This window comes from Patiria miniata, unplaced genomic scaffold (genome assembly GCF_015706575.1).
Source record: "Patiria miniata isolate m_02_andy unplaced genomic scaffold, ASM1570657v1 HiC_scaffold_20, whole genome shotgun sequence".
NCBI classification, from domain to species: domain Eukaryota; kingdom Metazoa; phylum Echinodermata; class Asteroidea; order Valvatida; family Asterinidae; genus Patiria; species Patiria miniata.
This window is the reverse complement of record NW_024037059.1, coordinates 40,372,868-40,395,180: the sequence shown is the minus strand read 5'-3', so window position 1 is coordinate 40,395,180 and position 22,313 is coordinate 40,372,868. Positions and strand designations below refer to the sequence as shown.

General features: G+C 38.0%; 1 protein-coding gene across 1 annotated transcript; it reads left to right on the top strand.

Moving 5' to 3' along the window:
- Positions 1–3,155: 3,155 nt before the first annotated feature.
- On the top strand, positions 3,156–21,531 carry LOC119729185 (serine/threonine-protein kinase MAK-like). The gene is made up of 14 exons (XM_038201726.1): positions 3,156–3,277; positions 6,166–6,557; positions 7,559–7,613; positions 8,283–8,404; positions 13,127–13,206; positions 13,557–13,689; positions 14,728–14,899; positions 15,483–15,650; positions 16,334–16,866; positions 17,227–17,354; positions 18,049–18,150; positions 18,524–18,607; positions 19,466–19,577; positions 20,277–21,531. The coding sequence occupies exons 2-14, from the start codon at positions 6,445–6,447 to the stop codon at positions 20,293–20,295; spliced, it is 1,821 nt and encodes a 606-aa protein (XP_038057654.1). The 5' UTR covers positions 3,156–3,277; positions 6,166–6,444; the 3' UTR covers positions 20,296–21,531.
- The last annotated feature ends 782 nt before the right edge of the window (positions 21,532–22,313 follow it).

Sequence of the window (22,313 nt, the reverse complement as noted above, 5' to 3'; positions counted from 1 at the left end):
AACACTTTAACAACTGTCGAATTAACACTTAAATTGGATTTAACATTTTAAAATGCTGGATTTTACATTTAAAACGCTGGATGCAGCATTTTCAAAATGTCACTCACCGATATCATGCAATACCGTCTTGTGAAAGTAGATCCTAGGAAGACCGATCTTACAACGTGGTTGTTTGCGAAAATAACTGCCTGTCATTGCGCGGTTCTGGAACATTTTTATTTGGGGCGGGGAGGGGGCGTGGTTTAAACAACGCAAAAATGAAGATATTTCGTTAGTTTGATTTATGATGGAAGGGAGAATGAATGATCAATGATGACAAAATGTGGGAAAAGATTTACAAAAATGAAACACAAAAAAAAAGAACATATTCAAACCTAAAAATACAGTTTGGGCAGCCTTAAATCGCATATTTTTTTTCTATGATTTCTAAGGGTATAGTTTTATGAAAAAAAAATACTTTTTCATAAAACCATATTATAGTTAATGAATTATTCATTATAAATGTGAGCACCAAATAAAAAATAATTGCACTTAATTCTCAAAGAGAAACTCAATGATAATCCTTGAGTATACGTCTATCGAAGACTTTTGTCGTATTTTATAATTTCTTTTTTTTCGGGGGAGGGGGAGGGAGGCGATTCATTCATGACTATATTGAATTAAAATTTGAAAAATGGTCAACTGGGAAAAAAGAAACTGGTGAATTTCTGTTTACAGCATGCACATTTTCATTGTGCATACATGCGATAAAAGTAAATAATCACAGTCGTATCGCGCGGTGCGTGAGGGCGTCTTGTCAGAGAAACCCCAAGAGGGCGCTACGCATTACGGTAAAAAAATTGCATCATGCCATCTCTATTCTTTAAATACATTTTTTTTGCGATGAAAGTTCGAGCTGAGCCACTGCACGGTGGGTTTATTGTACGTGAGCCTGAAGCACATACTCAATAATATCCTCGGCGCGTGCGCCGGGGGGATTTCTTGCCGTGTTAACTCGACACTCAACTCACCCTTTTGCTCGACTGTTTTGTATCCACAATTCTTTTCTATTACAATTTAAAAGAACAATTGTCTCAATTGGTTAAAACTCTGCTTTTCTTTCCCATGTTTACAGACCCTTTTTAATATAAACGAGGAAAAGTGATACTTTATAATAGTAGATATATTTCGTATATTGATTTTATTTTCTATTACCAAAGATATATATTAAATTGTGAATTTTCCTTCCCCCCTGAAGTACATTTATATATCCTACTTTCACATGCTGTTTGCAATGCACACTTTGAAAAACTATTTTATTTTTGCATAAGTTCCAGTTTTTCTTATTTTTGAATGTTTCGCGTTTATAAGTTTTCCCTTGGAAGTTGCAATATTTTTTTAAATCTGATTTCGATTGCTACATAATTACTTATCTGAGAATATTAACAAAACCTTTACAGCAGTACCCATTCACTTTTTTGTTGTTTTCAATTTTTTTGTTACACTACATAAATACATGTAATAGCAATGTTACTATTTAACAATGATATCGGTTAATTCAATATATATATTTGCTTTATTTATTATTAGGTTATTAGAAATGTTAATTAAACAACAACATAACAACACTTGTAAAAGATTTACAAAAATGAAACACACAAAAAAGGAACATATTCAAACCTAAAAATACAGTTTGGGCAGTCTTAAATCGCATATTTTTTTTCTATGATTTCTAAGGGTAGTTTTATGAAAAAAAAACTTACTTTTTCATAAAACCGTATTATAGTTAATGAATTATTCATTATAAATGTGAGCACCAAATAAAAAATAATTGCACTTAATTCTCAAAGAGAAACTCAATGATAATCCTTGAGTATAATGTCTATGGAAGACTTTTGTCGTATTTTATAATTTCTTTTTTTTCCGGGGGAGGGGGGAGGGAGGCGATTCATTCATTACTATATTGAATAAAAATTTGAAAAATGGTCAATTGGGAAAAAAGAAACTGGTGAATTTCTGTTTACAGCATGCAAATTTTTCATTGTGTATACATGTGATAAAAGTAAATAATCACAGTCGTATCGCGCGGTGCGTGAGGGCGTCTTGTCAGAGAAACCCCAAGAGGGCGCTACGCATTACGGTAAAAAAAAAATTGCATCATGCCTTCTCTATTCTTTAAATACATTTTTTTTGCGATGAAAGTTCGAGCTGAGCCACTGCACGGTGGGTTTATTGTACGTGAGCCTGAAGCACATACTCAATAATATCCTCGGCGCGTGCGCCGGGGGGATTTCTTGCCGTGTTAACTCGACACTCAACTCACTCTCTTGCTCGACTGTTTTGTATCCACAATTCTTTTCTATTACAATTTAAAAGAACATTTGTCTCCATTGGTTAAAAATCTGCTTTTCTTTCCCATGTTTACAGACCCTTTTTAATATAAACGAGGAAAAGTGGTGCTAAATTATAGTATATATTTCTTATTTCAGTTGATTATTTTCTATTATCAAAGCTATATGAAATTGTGACTCACAATTTGTGAGTTTTCCTTTTTCCCCTGAAGTACATAAATACGTCCGACTTTCACAGGCTATTTGTATTGCACACTTTGAAAACGTACTTTATTTATGCATAAGTTCCAGTATTTGTAATTTTTGTATGGTTCGCATTGATATCTTTTCTCCTTGAAGTTTCCATATTTTTTTTAGTCTGATTTCGATTGCTACATAATTACCAATCTGAGAATATGTTAAAAACAAAACCTAAGTTCATGGCATATACCATGCACTTTTTTGTTGTTTTCAATTTTTGTGTTACATTACATAAATACATGTAATAGCAATTTGCTATTTAACAATGATATCGGTTAATTAAATATGAATATTTATTATTAGGCTATTAGAAATGTTAATTAAACAACAACATAACAACACTTGTATTATGCATCTTGTTTACTTTTTGTTCGACCATGGATTATTTTAATTTCGGATTTTTGGAATTTAATGTTATTGTGTGCGACCAATTAATTGACACAATTATTCATTGGGAGAGAGGACAAAACAAGGCAATTGACGTCATAATCAAAATCTTCAGAAATCAGCGACATGATTCAGAGAAATTTAATTATTATGTATTGACCCATAATGCCCAACAGAGGGCGGTATTTTTGACGCTCATATGTAAATGAGCTGCAGCCATAGTTTTCGCTGAGGAAAGTTTGGTCATCACTAGGGACATAAACAGCGTGACAATCCCCCGTTTTCAGGCAGTAATCGTCACAGTTTTAGCATTTTTAAAGGTTAGTTTTAGTCACTAAATCATTTTGTACTTGGATTTTACTTCTTTGTGGTGTATATGCTTAGGGTTTGTGTAAAATATTTGTGTTATTCGTCACACAACGAACGGGCCAGATTGTGAATGTGATTGTCAGTGATTGTGTGAGGATGAACCGTGTAAACACGAATAAACACATGCATGTATCGCGCACCGCGAAGTGTCTTAATCTTCCATAATTCTTCCATAATTTTCTATCAAATATTATTTCCATAAAAAATTATCTTATGCGACACAAGAAGGACTGTCTGTGTTCCTAATTCACATATTTGTATTTTGTTGCATTTCTTTGTACCAACTGTCCAACAGAATGAGAATGCAAATGTGTGTGTTTTTTAGCTTGTCGGTCGTTTCGTACCCAAGTCGTTTCGTACCCAGGTCGTTTCGTACCCAGGTCGTTTCGTACCCAGGTCGTTTCGTACCCAGGTCGTTTCGCATCAAAAAATGCTTGTATTTATTGTTTTCTTAGTTACATTCGCTATTTTTTCAAAAGAAACCTCCGTTATTTTTACACATTCACTGCGCGATTCAACTACTTCGCAATTCGATGTATTATCACATGCGTAATAAGCGCAATGCGGTGACGACTGGTTCCCGCCGCACCGCGCAGGGGCCAATGATGAAAATGCGGTAACTAGTCCTTTGTGCATCATAATTGACTGGGTACGAAACGACTTGGGTATGAAATGACTTGGGTACGAAACGACTTGGGTACGAAACGACTTGGGTACGAAACGACCTGCTTTGGTTTTTTACACCATTAAATCCCACTGCCGGTATGTGCCCGAGGCCCTGACTAGGCCTGAGGCTGAGGCTTATTTTTTTAAAATATATTTTCTACTTTTGTTTTGGATGTGGTTTTGTAGAAAAAACTGAAAGAAACACTTAAATGCAAGTTAGGATTTTGTCAAAATGTATACGTTTAATGCAGAGTAAAAGTGTGATTATTTTGCATACAAGTTACAACAAGATTCAAGAAGTGCAGAAATATTGATAGAAATGCTCAAAACTCATATTTTCTCAAAATCTTTGTCTTTGTTCATGCTTATTTCAATAAATAGGCCCTATATGTCAGACGGCAATCATGATGTAAAAAATATTATGATATTTGAATTTAAATAGAACAGTATGAATATGTGCCAAAAAAAAAAATATCAAAATTTTAATCACAAATTCCTATTAAAAAGAAAGGGTCACCAAATGAAGCATTTTCTTATGCGGTTACCACTTGCACAGTTTGCCAACATGTGGGGGGGGGGGGGGGGGGGGGGGGTAGAGGCCTACACATTGTAAAAAAAAACAACTACAAGTTGTAAAAATAATCAAATAAACAAGTAATTAACCTACATATAAGTAGGTAGGGCCTGTACTGTAGTCTTCCCTTTTGAGTTTTGAACTGACCGACATTGTGCAACTCATGTAAAAATTACTTAAGAAAATGGATCTTGTAAGTTATTGTGGTGCCGGCTTTCTTTCAGTAAACAATATTAAGCCGGCTAGATTGCACAGTGCCCTCTTTGACGCATATAGTAGGCCTACCTACAGTATAAAACGTATTAAATTACCACCATCTTTGTGCAGCACATGTGGTCGCGTGGATAGCGCTTCTGTCTCATGAATAACAGATCCCTGGTTCAGATCAAGCCCGGCTCTCAAAATTTTCAATTTTTTCTTTCATTCCAGAAAATATAAAATATCCTTCTTTTATTATTTTAAATTGACTGCATTTATTTGCAGAGTACTACTGTTTTCCTGATTCATGGCTCTGGAGGATTTTTCTTTAATTTCAAAATAAAGTCTGAAATTGTAAACTGGTCTGATTTCTCATCTCGTTAATATGAAGTCACAATGACAATTCAGACTAAAATTTGTCATGTGCAGTAAAACATTCTAAGTCCACCAAAAAATCACTGCGCATGTTCAGTGCCGCACCGGCTTAATAATATTGAAAGCTCGCACCGGCCAAGGTCTTGACCAAATTCAACAAAATGAGCCGTTCAAATTTCGGAGGAAATCTCTGGTACAAAATGTAAATTTATGCCTCATTCCTCCCCAAAAGTCTTGAAAACACATGTAACAAATCCATCCATTTCTGAAAATTAAAGCAAAAGCAAATGTTGTATATATTCCATTTAAAACCCGATTGACGTACAATGTGTAGACATGCATTACATTAACATGTGAAAAGAGAGTAATTACTCTGTTGAGAGTTTCCATTGTAATCAAGATAATGTCATGAGTTTATCTGGCCACAACACCTGCCGCCAGATTATGTACATATAAAGTATGTATTTGCAACGTTATACTCACAGATGAGACTATCGATACAAGTATAATTATGTATTGTACGCTGACTACGCTCATTCTCTGAGCGTTTCAGGTTTTTATGTTCGTTTTTTTTATAATTCACTCTAAGTTACTTGTTCATGTTTGTCATGTTTGCTTTAAAATATTGACAGTGAACTCTGCAGCAATTTTCCTTGAATTGCCCTGAATATTAGTACATGTAAGTTTAGTTACAATAAGTACGGGTACATCAGTGTGTCTTGTCTTGTCTCATCTTGTCTGGTACTGCAGGAATCGCCACGGGTGGCTATAAACATGGATGGTTATTTATTTGTGACCAATTTTGAAAAGCTGTTGAAATATTTTTGCCGGACTATGTCCCTATGACTGACTGACTGATACGTTGACTGAGTAATGACACCTCCAGTTTTAGCTGGACTAGGAAAACCTTGTCATTTTTCTCTGTTGTTCACTACATCTATGATATAAAGTTTAAAAAAATGAGTACTGTTTAAAGTTCTTTAAATAATTAGGAAGATTTCATAATTTGCTTTCTTTATTCCACAGAGTGTGTTAAACAAAACACACAAGATCAATAACAACATCATATGCGTCAAGTCATCACACCGCGCCTGACCATGTGACCTGTAGTGACCCCCAGAGTGACCTTTGACCTTTCAACCCTGAGTCTCCCATCTCTGAACTCAACGCCCGACCGTCAGTCATTTCAAGATGAACCGTGGGCATTTGATATTTAGACGCCGGTGACCCATAAACTAAACTGACGACAAGTGGAGGATTCCAGATCTTTGAAGCAAGAGAGACTTTTTTGGCCAGAGACGTTGCATGGCTGTGGTCACCATGAATCGCTATCAGATGCTCAAGCAGGTCGGTGATGGGACGTACGGAAGTGTCATTCTTGGAAAGACTGACAACGGCGAAATGGTGGCCATTAAAAAGTGAGTAATTTGTAGGCGCGATTGACCGAAGCAAGATTTTGCAGTGCTGTTAAATGGAATATACATCATTTGCTTTTGCTGTAATTTTCAGAAATGGATGGAATTGGGGGGGTTGGAAATATATAGCAAATATAGTTACACTGACCTTTTTGAGGTCTTGGGTTCGAAAGGGCTACAAAAACCAAGAAAAACAATCATTTTTCTGTAGTCTGGTTCCCTGACTCCATTTAAGAAGAAACAGCAGTTTACATACATTGGGGAATTGTAAGGTCAGGGAACCAGTCTAGCTGGCTTGTACCCGTTCATAGGTGTGTAATCGATTGCAAACAAGTGCGATGGTCAACTGGGGCCAGTATTTGAAAAAAAGCCAGTTTTTTCCAACGCTGGTCGGCCGATCAGCGTTGGAAATTGATACAAAAATACCACTTTTCTTGAAAATGACAGTATACCGGGTGCCATGATTTTACAGGATGCTTTACACTGTCATTCACTAACAGTCCAGCAAGGTATTTCAAAATGATTTGGTAGTTTTATTTTTTGATGTTTGCAAATGTTGTATTTTCCCTTTTAGCAACAAAGTCTGTCACGGGCCAATATGGCCCATCAGGATGGTGTTGGTCGCTGGTTTCAGTGGCATGAAATGACTGAGAATATTTCTATTCCCCCTGGATGGAAAGCCAGCTGATGCCGGTACCAATTTATACTCCTGAGTAGACCGAGGCACGTGTGGGTGAAGTGGCTTGCCCAAGGACACAACATATGACCAGCAGGTGGATTGGAACCCATGACCCTCTGATCGTGGGTCACAAATCCTACAGTGTAACTATGAGGCCACACTGTCGCATACTGTACAAATGCTCAAAATCTGTGACTTGCTCCATATGTATTTTTGAAATCATTGGTCTTATTTTTATCACTGTGCACTTTAAAAAATAGTTAAATTTTACCGAAAGTGTATTTTGGAAAAATTATAATTATAATTATAATTTTTTTCATTGTAGAATGAAGAAAAAGTACTATTCCTGGGATGAGTGCATGGACCTCAGAGAAGTTAAGGTAAGATGAGATGACTTGCTTCAAATTAAAAAAACAAAAAAACTAGAAATAGTGATGAGAAATTTGAATACAATATGCCACGTTTTCAGACAATCTGTAATTGAATCTCCTAACTCTTTCAAGATACATTCCCTGTGCTGTTGCAGGTGTCACCCGAAAAAAAAAAAGTAGATTTATTTTTTCAATTGCTATTTTCCTAGCAATGTAAAAATTATTCACTTTTGAATGAGGCCTCGAACGAAAAACATCATTGACAGTTAGTAATTGAATTATTTCTTTACAAAATTCAAATTATTTTGCAGCCCAACAAAATTAAAGAGGATTGCAGATGGCCAAATTGGGGGGAAAACCCCATTTTTGGGGGTTAAGAGTAACTTAAGACGAAACAAACAATTTGAAAATTTGTTGGGAGCAAAATAATGTATTTTTTTTTATGAGCACAGTGCACGCATCTTTAATTTGTAAGTAAGATGCAAGATGCACAGTGAGCTATCAAAATTCAGAAATATAGTCCTTTTTTTTTTTTAAATCTGAAAAAAATGAATGGTTGAAAATGAAGATTCAGAAAGACGTCTTGTAGAGTTCTGTACATGAGCTGCCTTACAATTGTGACATTTACATGCATGTGTACAGTGGGTTTTATTTTTCATCTCTGATGTTCCTCGACAGTCGTTGAAGAAGCTGAATCACGCCAACATCGTCAAGTTGAAGGAGGTCGTGAGAGAGGACAATCAATTGTTCTTTATCTTTGAGTACATGAAGGAAAACCTCTACCAACTCATGAAAGACAGGTAAGAGAAAAGCAGAAAATACAAAAGATGCAATGAGTTCCCTGAAAGCTTGGTTTTGTATTGTTTGTGGTTGTTTTTAGTTCTTTTACATTGTTTTTATAGGCTTTTTGACAGGCATCTATTAAAGCTGGAGTTTTGATATCTAGTTTTTATTTATTGAAACAAAATGACAGAAAAAAAGTAAGAGAAATTGAACAAATAATTGTTTTGCAAGAGAAAACATCCGGGCATTTTTGATATCTAGTCATTAAAAATTGAAATGAAAAGATGTATGCAAGATAAGAGAAGATAAAAATTGTATTATAGTCAAATGAAATTTCAAAATATGAACCCGAGTATTCCAGTTAGGAACACACACAAAGAAAATGTTTAAACAGTTGTAAAAATGAAGAAAAGGAATAGTTATGAAGAAAAAATTAATTTAAAAAATCTAAGCAAATTTAAAGGTGTTTTGGAATTTTAAAGCCAGAAACTGCTAAATATCACTAACATAATTGAGCTCTGTCTTTCAAAACAAAATACAAACTCACTTTTGAATATGTAATATTCTGTACATTGACCAAAGAACGACATTGTTCATAAGAGAAGAATCCAATAAAATGAGGAAAGAGCAAATATTCCAAATCGATCCCAGCAGCGTTTGAAGGATTTGTACATGATATGAACTGAACACTGTAATGGCGGTGACATTTGATCACCTTGTTTGAAAGCTTTCTTTGCCTACATGGTTGCCATGGCAGTTAACAATTTTCCTTGGAATGTAACCTCGCGCAGACAGAACATGGCCTCTGCTAATTTACATGGCAAGGTTAATCTACCTGCCTCATCATCGATTGTAGTATAGTGTGTTCTAAGCAAAAGAAAATTTGACACATTTCTTTGTTCATCACAGCGAGTTGAGAATGTGTGTAGCTACAAAACACAGACTTGAATAAAAAAAAACAAGCTAAGGCCAAAAAAAAAAATACTCGGTTTCTGGTCAGCGCGCGCGTCGATTTTAATCATGCGCGGCAACCTTTTTTTTCCCTTCAAATTAACACGGAAGCAACAACAGCGCCCTCTATTGCCACACCTCAAATTTTTGTACCAAGGAGCACCAAGGAATGGGGAAATTGCACCAAGGCAAATGATAAAGGGCACCAAGGCAAATTATGGAGGACACCAATGTATAATGAGGACACAAACAAGCAAAATAGTACCCACCTTGTCTGTACAATTGAAGCTTGAAAAAAAAAAAAAAGCCACCCAAAAAACGCGTCGCCGCATCAATTCCGGAACTTCAGTCTGACCAGAGACCGATTATAATTTTTTTTTTTGGCCTAACAGGAAAATGGAGACTTAAAACTCAAAAACATCTTGCATTCTGACGGCACTGAAAGCATAAATTCCCAGTGCATCGCACGCTTGGATTTTAATTGAATATCTTTGGCACTTTTTGTTTGCTTTGTTAATAAAACTAGCGAGTCGCGTTTCAAAGGAGATTCAATTCGCAGACAATTTTTTTCTTTCTAATGCAGTGTTAATTCATTTAGGCCTTTTCATGATGGTTGCTGGACGTAAAACGTAACTGCACATCGCGTAAATATGCGAATAGAATGTGTACATGCCTTTTGATATATGCAAAATAACTGGGGTGCTGTCTTTTCATGTGCTTTCGCAGATTTGAACTGACAAATTATGCCATATATTTTTTCTTAAATTCATATTTTATGTGAAAATTTTTACAAAAAAAGATGTAGTTCAGTTGTTTGTCAATTTATATCTCTACATTTAGGCCCATTTCAGTTTTATTTTGATGCAACAGCAAAGGAATTTCCCTGCAGTAGAAATAAATTAAATATTAATTTCAAAAATTTGTACATATTGAAAATCCATACTCGTTGAGTTTCCTAAGTTTAAATGGCACTAGGGCTGTGCATCAAAGCCAGATGACCGTTGATGTCATGAACTGGTTCCAGATTATAGGATCGAGTACCGTTGTCACATGAAAATCCGACTCCTATGAAAATCGGACCCCTTTTCCCTATTATTGGTTAATCCCTCTCACGTGACCGGTCACTTTCCTAATTACCATACTTACGCATGCGCGTTATTACCAATGAGTCTGAATTTCATAGAAACGTAAATTCACGCTACACCGTAACCAACTTAACAAATTACCCGGTACTCAGCAACTTAATTCTCAGACAATAAAAAAATAAAGGTTTTGAATTTCATTTGTGGGGATTATTCAAAATGAAAACCAGGCTACGCAGAGAACAAAACATACTTCACATTTATGACGCTCGCAAAGGTGGTACTTTACATCGTAAAGCTATAAAACTCACTGTACGCACACTTGCTGTATTGATGCATTTTGAAAACTCTCATGCGAACCTTTATGAACGATCTGAACAGCGACTTTTGAAATTTGAATTTTGGGGCTGGGTTTCCGTAAGGGGTGCCCCGGTACCCGTGTTTTTTTTTGATCGGGTACCCGATTCCTGCAGTATACCAGTAAATGCACATCCGTTGGTGCTGACGTTATTATCTACAAAATTATAAGAGTGGCATGCAGGGCGTTCTGGTTTCATGTCATCGTTTTGTGACTTGTTTGAATGGTTCTCTAATTAGTCTGCCGGTACAATGCCAGTCGCGATGACAACTGAAATGCAATTAGTCGCGCATCGCTGATCAAACCAAATGGTTTGTGAATAATTGGCTTGATTATAGAACTGCAGCTGAGCACTACCGCCCCAGAATATGGACTATGGTCGCTTGTAATATAACTTTATAGTCGAGAAGTGAGAAGAAAAAAAAGGTTAAAATTATGCTCATGTTAAAAAAAGAAAGAAGCAAAACATGTGTCCATTCTTTTTCTCAATTACACAGAATTACATCAATGTGGCATCTAAAACACTGTAGATGGTTTTGTTAAAGGGAATGCACATCATTGGCTTTTGCTGTAATTTACAGAAATGAACTATTTGGGGAGGTTAGTATAATAGATCAACTATTGTTCCACTGACAAGTTTGAAGTTTTTTGTTCGAAAATGCTGGAAAAACCAGGAAAAACAAAAATGTTCAAGTAGTCTGGTTCCCTGACTCCACTTAAGATAAAATGCATCAATTTATAGATGCCGGAAAATTGTAAGGTAAGGAAACCAATCTAGCTGGTCTGCACCCGTTCATGAACATGGAACCAATAGCAAACAAAATTTGGACTGAAAAAAGGGTAAATTTGGAGCAGTAGTTGAAAAATAGTTAGGTTTTTCCAACGGTGGTCGGCCGACCACCGTTGGAAATTTATACAAAATACCACTTTTCTCGGAAATGACTTCACACCAGGTGCCATAATTTTACAGGATGCTTCAGACTTTCATATACCAACATCCTAGTAAGCTATTTCGTAAAAATTTGGTAGTTTTGTTTTCCAATGTTTGCAAATGTTGTATATTCCCTTTAAAGACACATAATATAAACTGCATGTATAATAAAAACAAAAATTACAAAGATACATGTGTTCCTTTCCTTAAAAAAACAACAACGGCTGATGCAAAGAAGCCAATAACCACATTGAATAGACCATTCTAATGATACGGTTTATAATTGAGAAAAGCCACGGCCAGAAGAGTCGACATGAAACAAAACATAATTGCAATAATGTGATACCCGTCCCCTTGCCACCTGGGGACAACCCATTGAATTGTCACACCCGCTGGTTTCAGCCGCTACGCACCATTGTTCATTATTGAGAACACGCTCTGCGATTCAAGTACCCCAGTTGCTAAGCGTCATATCACCCCCCTACGTCCGTTGACGACGGAAAATATAAAAAAAAAATGACAGTGATATAGATCAAGTGTCTGCGACAACAGTCAACGTAGTGTAATGCTGACCACCAGTTAGTCGGCATGGCAACTGAGCCTTGTAAACAATCCGTCGGGCAAGGTCCCATTTTTTTTCAAGTAGAGAATGTGAAATGGAGTGGTTTGGTGAAGGGAGCGGGCGTATTGACTTTAAGCAAAAAAATCGGTATATACTCGCCAAGATGACAAAGGATATGTGTAGGCCCTTCTCCACCATCATACATTGACATGGCACTTTGAATTTGTGGTGGTGTATTAAATATTAGTGTCAGGGAAAAACTGGTAAATTACTGCTGGCCCAGGCTTTCATATTTCTTTAACATTTGAGCATTACCCAAGGATAAAAATTTTCCTGACATAAATCATTCAAATGTAGTACCATGTTTTCTTTGATTACAAAATCATCGCAAAGACTAGTAATATTAAAATTCTTGTGGGTATTCTCCTTGCAGATGCCTGAACAGTAGAATATACGAACACTGAAATCCATGAAAATCTTACGAGGTTAAACGTTTGTTTAACAAAATGGGTCCTCACGTTCGCGAAATATTGGATTTGTCCATTAATAATATTTCTGTTATTGTCCATATCATTTTTGATGAATTGAAGAAAACAGACAGTGTGACTTTGTATTTAACGGAAAGCCAAGTTTGTTATCTCATACATGTTTGTATCTTTGATAAGGATTAAAATACATTTTTTTCAGCAATAAATTATATTGTCCTGACAAATTAATCACAGGACTTGTAAAAAAAAAGTTGGGCTTTAGGCAGGGGAGTGTCGGGGAGGGTTTTGTGGAGTCGGGCTTGGGTAGGAGTATTTTTTTATAAAATATTTTATTTTACATGTGATTTGATTATTTTTTTCTCTGCAGGGACAGACTTTTCCCAGAATCAGTCATTCGTAACATCATGTTTCAGATACTACAAGGCATGGCCTTTATACATAAACACGGTAAGAAAATGATAATGTGAATGATTTAAAATGTTTCTGAAGCCATATTATACATGTGACAGAGGCATAGGCCCTATACAGTCGACTCTAGTTAATATGAACTCGGCCGGTCCTAGCCAAAATGTTTGTTATATCAGAATTTTGTATTAAGAGGAGCACCGGTCCAATCATTGTGCACATAAATGTACAGTCGGGACCGAGGTATTTTGTTCACTTTAACCATAATTTGTATTAACAGTGTTTGAATTTAAGAGTCGACTGTGTATCAGGAGATTTAAAAGCTAGGACACTAGTCTGAAAAAAGTGTCTTAAAAGAATGATTTCAACAAACTTATTTTTTTGTTACACAGGATTTTTCCATCGCGATATGAAGCCTGAGAACCTACTGTGCCAGGGGCCGGAGCTGGTCAAGATTGCAGATTTTGGCCTTGCCAGGGAGACCAGATCTAGACCGCCGTACACAGACTATGTCTCCACAAGATGGTAAGTTTATGTTTCTGCACAGTGGTGGAATTTGCAGGATCCAGGAAGATTTCTAACCAAAAGTTGTCAATAGCATGTCATTATCCCTTAACCTTTCAGATCCTTCGGAATACTCCACAAGCCTTTTTACACTAGACAAACCTCGGTGATGATGGGGGTTGACGCAGGGTTGAAAACATGTGGCGTTTCACACTTGAAAATGTTCAACCTTGCGCCAACCCCGCGTCAACACGGAGATTGATTTTGCCCCTGGTTGAATTCAACCCTGCTCCAGACCAGGATTTGAGATTTTTTAACCCGGGTTGAAAGTCTCGCCAGATTTCAAAACGGCAGTAACCGAGTGAAATAAACTTGGTTTGCAAGAAACAAGTGTGAAACGATGCAGGGTTGAACGCGGGGTTGAAAAATCAATAACTCAACCCAGGGCGGTACTGGGTTTGCCCAGGATTGAGTTCAACTCGGGTTGAGAGGCTCTAGTGTGAAAAGGCATCCGAGGTTTGGAAGATTTTGAAGGATTTGGAAAGTTAGAACCTAACCACTGTTGCTCTGCATTGGGCTTGATGCTGCAGAAGGGAGGTTTTTAAAGGATCCAGGACGTTTCCTAGTCTGTGTAATAGACCCTGGCCCTGGCTAAGCCGACCATGGTCTATGATATGCGAATAGATTCGGCGATTAATTATGCAACTAGACTGCGTATGACCTCGAGAAACTGACCAATCAGCAGGTGCTTTCTTTATTCGCGTGATGCGAGCTCCCCGCGTGCAATATATCACGCCCACGATGAGTAGCATTTTTGTACAGGTTGTTGTATTACAAAAACGTGGCATCAAAATTGACCAATCACAATCGTAGTCCTGATTTCGGACTGTAATGACGTCATGCATGCTTAGATATATCAGACGTTCTACCGGAGATGGGCTGCATGGAGAACGGGTGATACTCAGACTAGACGTTTCCTAGCCAAAAAACAACGTGGCAGTTTTTGGATTGACAGAGATAAACCAAGCCTCTCCCTTTCTGTCTCTCTGTCTGGCGCAGGTATCGCGCCCCTGAGGTCCTCCTCCGGTCTACCAACTACAGCTCGCCTATCGATGTCTGGGCGATCGGCTGCATCATGGCTGAGCTCTACACGTTGAGGCCCCTCTTCCCTGGAAACAGCGAAGTGGACGAGATCTTCAAAATCTGCTCGGTCCTGGGAACTCCAAAAAAGGTAGGTTGACAATAATGGATTTCGCCCTCCACAGACGTATTTTGATAAACACTGTATACTCAGTGTTGGCCGAGTGATCATGAGAAAAAATTCACAAACTACTCGGGTGGGACACAAACCAAGGACCTGCTTGATAGTGCAAACCCTGACGTAAAGAATTCACATCAGCCTGATGTAAAAGCCATCTTATGAAAATGTAGGTTGTCCTTTTTTCTCCATAGTTGTGACTTTTTTTCTACAAATAGGAAGAGGAAAAGACCTGGTGCATGTATAGTAGCATAGGTTTCATATTTTACATGGATGGCTAGATAGTTCAATTAGTGGAAAACTGCTTCGGTAATCCAGAGGTCACAGGTTCCAATCCTACTCGTGTGAATTTCATTGTTCAATTGATTCCTAATGGCTTTAATGTCAGGCTTTCATGTCTTCCAGTTTTCAACCCCTTTCACAAAGCCACAAACAATGAAACTGAGATGTTACCAAGATGCGGGCAAAAAATTCAGTAGGTAGAACACTGATACTGTGCTTGGTGGTCACAGGTTCGAACCCCGTTTTCACTCACTTTTATCATTGCCTTTTACAGGAGGAATGGCCGGAGGGCTACAAGCTGGCCTCCAACATGAACTTCAAGTTCCCGCAGTGTGTCCCTGTACCGCTGAAGACGCTCATACCCAACGCTAGCAATGATGCCCTCGCGGTGATGAAAGACATGATGGCTTGGAACCCGCAGAAACGACCCACGGTCATGCAGGTATGAGATTGGTTAACCTGCTAGTTCATGTACTGCCCCAAATTGCCCTGCCGGTTACCCCCTGTACTGCCCAAAACTGCCCTGCCTGTTAGTCCCTGTACCGCCCCAAACTGCCCTGCCGGTTACCCCCTGTATCGCCAAACCATCACAATAAGCACCATCGATGTATCAATATTACTCGATTATTCGATATTATTTTGATATCTATATCGCACATCGCAATTTTTCAATCATATCGAAATAATGAAATTTTCAATATGGAGAAATGATATCAAAGATGTGTCAGATTATCGTAAAAAAAATCTACCAGTTTCGCTTTAACTTTGAGTTGCATTTGCTGTATAATGAAATAAAACTCGGCAGTAATTCGTACTTGTGACTCAAAATAAAAACATCGCGAAATGCCAAGTGGTGCCGCTTTGTGCTCTGCGTTCGCTTTTTTTTAATCAACGTGTCATTTTTATGGCCTTTACATGGGATAATCGATATCAAATATTCTCGATATTGGATTTCCAATATATTGATAATTGAAACTTTTGATGTTGACGGTGCTTACGTCGCAACACTTTATGGTTTCATGGCTTTATGGGTTTTGCAGTTTTAATTAATTTAAATGTTTTCAAATTTTGCTTATCCCTCAAGATGCTTCAGATTTGTGGACATTTCTGGTTTTATGCTTGCAGGCTCTGAGATATCCCTACTTCCAAGTTGGCCAGAACCTAGGCCCCAAGATGCCCCCTGTCACATCAAACTATCAAATGACTGGTAACCAAGGTTACAATCAACATCAACAACAACAACAACAAAGAAGGAATCCCTTACTAAACAAAGACAATAAGTTGAACTCTCCAATGGACTTTAAGAAGACAACTACAACAACAACAACGGATGATGGTCTAGATGATTACCTCACGTCATTAGGGAATTCAAAACCAACCAAGATAGCAGCCATCAAGGCTGCGCCCGCCAAAGAAGTCGCCCCAGTCCAGAGACAGCCGGCCCCACCCGCCGGTGGAGGGGGAGGAGCCGGAAACAGAAGTGGGCGGCGACGGTGGGATTTCCAGAAGAAAGCGCCGGATCTGTTTGACAGCATGGACGACTTTGGAGACTTTGAATCCCAGAAGGCGGTTGCTGCTCCCGTCGTGCAGAGGAAAGCCGGCGCCCCGTTGAAGAAGAAGTCCTCGTTTGATTGGGACGATGACGATGATTTGTTTGGGTAAGATCGTTGTCTTCATGCTCATGTTTCTTAACTCCCTTCGGTATTTGTGTTACAAACCTTCCTGAATTCTCTAAAATATTCCACTGTCCACGAAACCGTGGCAGATTCTTTCCAAGAGGCATCCAGCTCCATGTACAGTTATAGTGGCCAACCTACCTTAATTTCTCACTCCTAAAAAAATCCTCTGAAAATCTGTTTTGAAGATTGGGGAGGGTAAAAATTAATTGTTTAATGTTCAACTTATATGTTACTCCTCACATTTGCCTGAAAACATTGGAAACATCCATGAATAGAAAAAAAGTACTTTGAAAGTATCGATGGTCTATTGAACTCATCGTTCTTGTTTCTCTTAAACAGGAGTCCCCCAAGGAACAAGGCGTCATACTCCAAGGTCCAAGCCCCGGGCAGACCCATACTGGAATCAGGCCGATCGTCAGCCTCCTCAGTGAAACAGTTCTACATCAGATCGGCGCGGTACAAACCAGGTAACGTGGTTTACAGTGTGTTAACTGTTTATCCATGAATATGAACTCGAATGTCACAGAGCAAACCTCAGGCCCAACTTCAGTTCTTCTTCTTCTTCTTATTATTATTATTAATCATTTCTGGTAAAAAACCAAGAATTCCTCAAAAGCGCCCTAGGCACTGTAGCTCGCAAGCCTGAAGAAACCTGTGGAGAGAAGACAATGAGAAGAAATGACAGTTTTAGAGGTGGAAGGAAAAGCCCAGAAGAATATTCTGGGGAAAACCCACGGAATCAGGCAGGGACTGAAAACCCAATTCACATATTGGCCCAGGCGGGATTCGAACCCGGGTCACAGCGGTGGAAGGCAAGGAAAGCACCGCTACGCCAACCTGACTCCCCGAGTTCAAAAGGTTTGCAAGCAAAAAATCTTTGCGTAGCAAATTGATCTGCTAAGTAAGTATCATCGGAGTACCAGTCACAAGTAGTACACATTGTATGAAATTTTGGCTGGTAACCAGTAAATACTAAGCAAATATTTTCAGCACTTAGCAATTTCAGTACTTAGCACCTAATTGAATTTTGTCCCAGTTTTCAGATGGCAGAAAAAGTTGCTCAACTTTATATGCTCTGTGCAGGACCCGTAGAGGGCGCTGCTGCCTTATAGAGTAGAATTTTACTCAGTTTATTTTCTGTTCTCCCGTCTCGTTTTGCAGGTCTGAACTTGAAGAGCCCCCGGAAGGAATCCTCACAAGGATTGCCACCAATGGCCAAGCTACCGCCCTCTGGTAGCACGACACGTACAAATAACATCCTAGGTATGGAGGGCCATGTGGCCAAAAACAAACTCAACTCATTTTTACCTACCTTCGGTAGCTTTTCTTGTACAAATTACATCTTAGGTATGGAAAGCCATGTAGGAAAAAGAAAATCCAACTTTTTTTAACTTCCCTTATGGTAGCACTACATATACAAATATTCTAGGTATGGAGTGCCACGAGAAAAAAATACAATCTAAGTTTTTTTTTATCAAATACGTTTCCTTATGCCCACTAATCTCGACTAAACCACTGATACATTTTTGGAATTGCAAAAGGATTGTGTATGAATAAGTGAGTAAATATTTCTTACAATTGCAATTTATTTAATTAATTAATTTATTTACAATTGCAATTGATCTGATTTGTTCAGGAGCTCGTTACACTAAGACAGAAGGAGCTTACGGGGCTAGCTACTTGCCTTCATTTGGACAGAAGCAATCATCTGGACTCTCAGGTCAGAAGAAAAATCTCTCTTTTTTTATTTAAGCTCTGGCAGGAGCTTCTTCATGCCACTTGGTGGTCGGTTGGTCTGTCTGTCTATCTGTCGGTCGGTCCTCGACAATTAACCAAAAATGTTTGACCAAAAATAGACCAAATGCCATGCCATGCCATGCCGAAAGTTTTTGGAAGACCGGCTTTGTTTTGATCGCTGTGCATGCGCGTCTATTTTGCATATGAAGTGAGACATTCCCAAACCGGGCCAGAGCTGATTGTGCACTCGCGCTTGTTTTTGTGGGAGTCGTTTTCATTTTTTAGCCCAACTTTCCAAAGCTGTCACAGGAAAGATGTAACAAAAAATGTGCCCTGTGTAATGAAACTTTTGCAAGACAGTGTCATGTCCTTTAGACTTGCTACACTTAACAATTCTTGACTGCTGTGATGTGGGATATGACGTTTTTATTACACCCGAGGGGCGCATAGCACCCAAGTGGCGCCCAGTGTGCTACGCACCCCGAGGGGGTTAAAAACGTCATATCCCACATCACAGCAGTCGACAATTGTTTTTTTATATCGTGCCAGTAACTCAAAAAGATGAATGGTTATATTTTACTGTGTGAGAAATAAATCAAACCACTGAGATGTAACCTTTGATAACCGAAGCCTTTGGTGTCCCGTCGGACGTGAGACTGAGCGCGTTTGACGTTGCAGTTCTCATTGCGCAAAGCTAGCTCGCCGGCATGTTTCACGCAATGAACGCATTGCGATATCACCCTCAGTGTGTGACCTGCATTTTTATTGTCCAGACACGTGGCCGTTGTATACCAAAGAAATTCGAACGTGGTTATAACTGTTTTCTGTTGGTTTCCTGCAGATCTGAATTCCTGGAGCAAGCCCAGAGCTCCCACGATCCCAGGAAGCAACTTCAACGGCTCGGCTGGCGTCCGGCAGCAACCGCTGCCCGTCAGAACCAACTGGGCAGCAAAGTAAGTGTCAGGGGTGTGAAATCTCAGCTTTAAAGCTGATTTCAGCTTTTTTTTTGGTTTTGGATTTCAGCTTTTTTCAGCTTTTTCCCTCACTTGCTGTGTACAAAAGTATAGGAGATCTCCAAAATTCAGCCTTTTTACACCTTTTTCAGCTGTTTTCAGCTATTTTTATCAGTGGTCACTCACACCCCTGAAGTGTGCACAGTGATTTCTTGACCGTTCCTGATAGCGCTGTGGAAGGGAGTTGTGGGCATGGGTGCCCCACTTTGCACACCTTTCCCACAATAAACTATATTTTGATTTATGCTCAAACCTGTTTCGTCTTCGCATGAAGTCCGTCACAAGCCAATGTGGCCCCTCAGGCTGGCGTTTATCTCCAGTTCAGTAGTAGAATATTTCTACTCCCCCTGGATGGATGCCAGTCCATCGCAGGTTACTCCCCAGCTAATGCCAGCACCCGTTTGTACTCCTGGGTGGAGAGAGGCAAGTTGGGTTGAAGTGGCTTGCCCAAGGCCCCAACATATGTCCAACAGCTGGATTCGAACCCCTGACCTCTGATCATGAGTCAAGAACCCCTAACCACTACGCCACACTCCCCAACCAGGCATACAACTAAAACGTGTACTGAAAGTGCAAAGCCAACAAATAATGTTCTGATATTAATTACTTCTTTGTCTTTCTTTGTCTTTTGTATTCTAGGTATGGCGGAGTTCATTAACCATATTGGTTGACATTCACAAAATGCGGACGACAATCTTATGCATAGGAAACTATTGGTATGAGCAGCTCTCAGTACAATGTATTAATAATAATAATAATTGAAAAGTAGTCTATTTATGTACAGTTAATCCAAGAAATGATTTTTTAATTTGTAGCAGCTTTAATTTCAGTCCAATAATTGGAATAGAAAATGTACTGGTATTGAAGACAGACGACATTCCATTCCAACACACTTTTATGCCCAACAACTTTTTTAAGTGTCAACAATTTTTAAATTTTCTGAAAATATCCTCGTATGATGTCCTCAGAAATATATGAATTTGAGAAAAAAAATGGTTTCAGCTTTCTTTTTCATAATATTTTTGTTCTAGAACTTCACACTAGATTATTTGTGGTGAAAGTCTTGAGTTTTTGCTCAAAATTACTACAGCAGTCATAACGGATTCGGACCAAACACTTGCAAAGAAGTTAAGCAAGAATTTTATATGACAACTTAAATAAGTTAACAGAAAACAGTCTTGTAGAATTTAATTAGGGGAAGATTTACATCATTTACGAAATAATTTAATGACGTTTTATTTCCTCCACCTTAAAGAAAAATGTAAGAAAAATTCTTAAGATTTTGCATCAATTTTACCCCCCCCCAAAAAAAACTCCCTGCATATGCTTTATTTACAAAACCTGTAACAATGTATATATGTGCATAGATTTTTGTAACATCAGATTGTATATACCTCTTTATCCTAAAAAGGGCACAAATGATATCCAAATGATGTCGCAAATCTTCTGTAAATGTAATTTGCTTGATTTGTGCTGATTGACATTAACGTATTTTGTTAGTAATTTATAGCCATAAAATTGCAGTACTTAGCATTTTACAGGTGGAATGTCTTTTTAACTGTATCATATTTCCCTCTGTCAGTATTTTTAGGACCGTTTTAATTTTTTTTGGAACAGTAATCTATCAGTTTTTATTATTTTGCTTGCTGTGAAACTGGAAAAAAGTTTGGGTAAAACTTCCACACGGAAGTTATTGTTGCATTCAGAATTTGGAATGTGTGAGAATACAATCAGGTTCACACAGCAAAAATATTACAACAATAATACGACTGCCATGGAAAATGATGACATTTATTTTGGTTCAATTTTAATCAAATAAATTTGAGCAATATGCTGTTGTGTTAATTACATTTTACATGCTTTCATTTTTGTGCATGTACAATATTTCACCCGATTTCAGTGATTCCTACTTAAATTTTCTTATTTCTTGATTTGTTTCTTGATTTCGCTTGCTGATTTTAGTGCAATAAGAGGAAATGAATGATCTGATCTACTAGTTGTGCTTCGGTTATGTGCCTAGATAATTTTTGGTAAAGAAAAGTCATTGATGAGGTTACCGAATCTGGGCCCACAAGAGACTATTACAAGTCTAATTATAAAGTAGTGAAAAGTGTTGTCGTAATGCTCTGCTGCCAAAAAAAATTTACATTTCAATTATCATGAGGAAATAGTTTCTTTCCAAATTTCAAGTAATTTTTCTGATCTTTTCGGAGACCATTTTTGGGGGCAGAATACACTACAAAAGTATAAAAGTTCCTTCTGTAAGCTTGAATGGCATTTAATCTAGCATCAATTGCATTGTAATCCTGTGATGTGTTCAACTTTAACATTACATCTTAATAACAAATTGAGTGTCATCTAAAAGCGCTAAATATATTGGTACTAAACGCAGACAAAAAAATACTTTTAGGATACAATTGTTTGCATAATCATAGACTCGCTACTAGTCCATTGTTATCAACTATCACTAGTAACCCTTCGGTAATACACATTCATTATGCTCTTGCACGTACTTGAAATCTTGTCCAGTTACTCTTTGCGTTGGCCTGAACCGAAAATATAAATATTTGCAGAGCTGAATTTTCTGCAGATCCGCACGGTAAAGCTGGCCTTGTTGGTTTAATCCTAATATTTATACACTTGTCTGCAAATTGCTTATCTTAAGCACTGACAGGG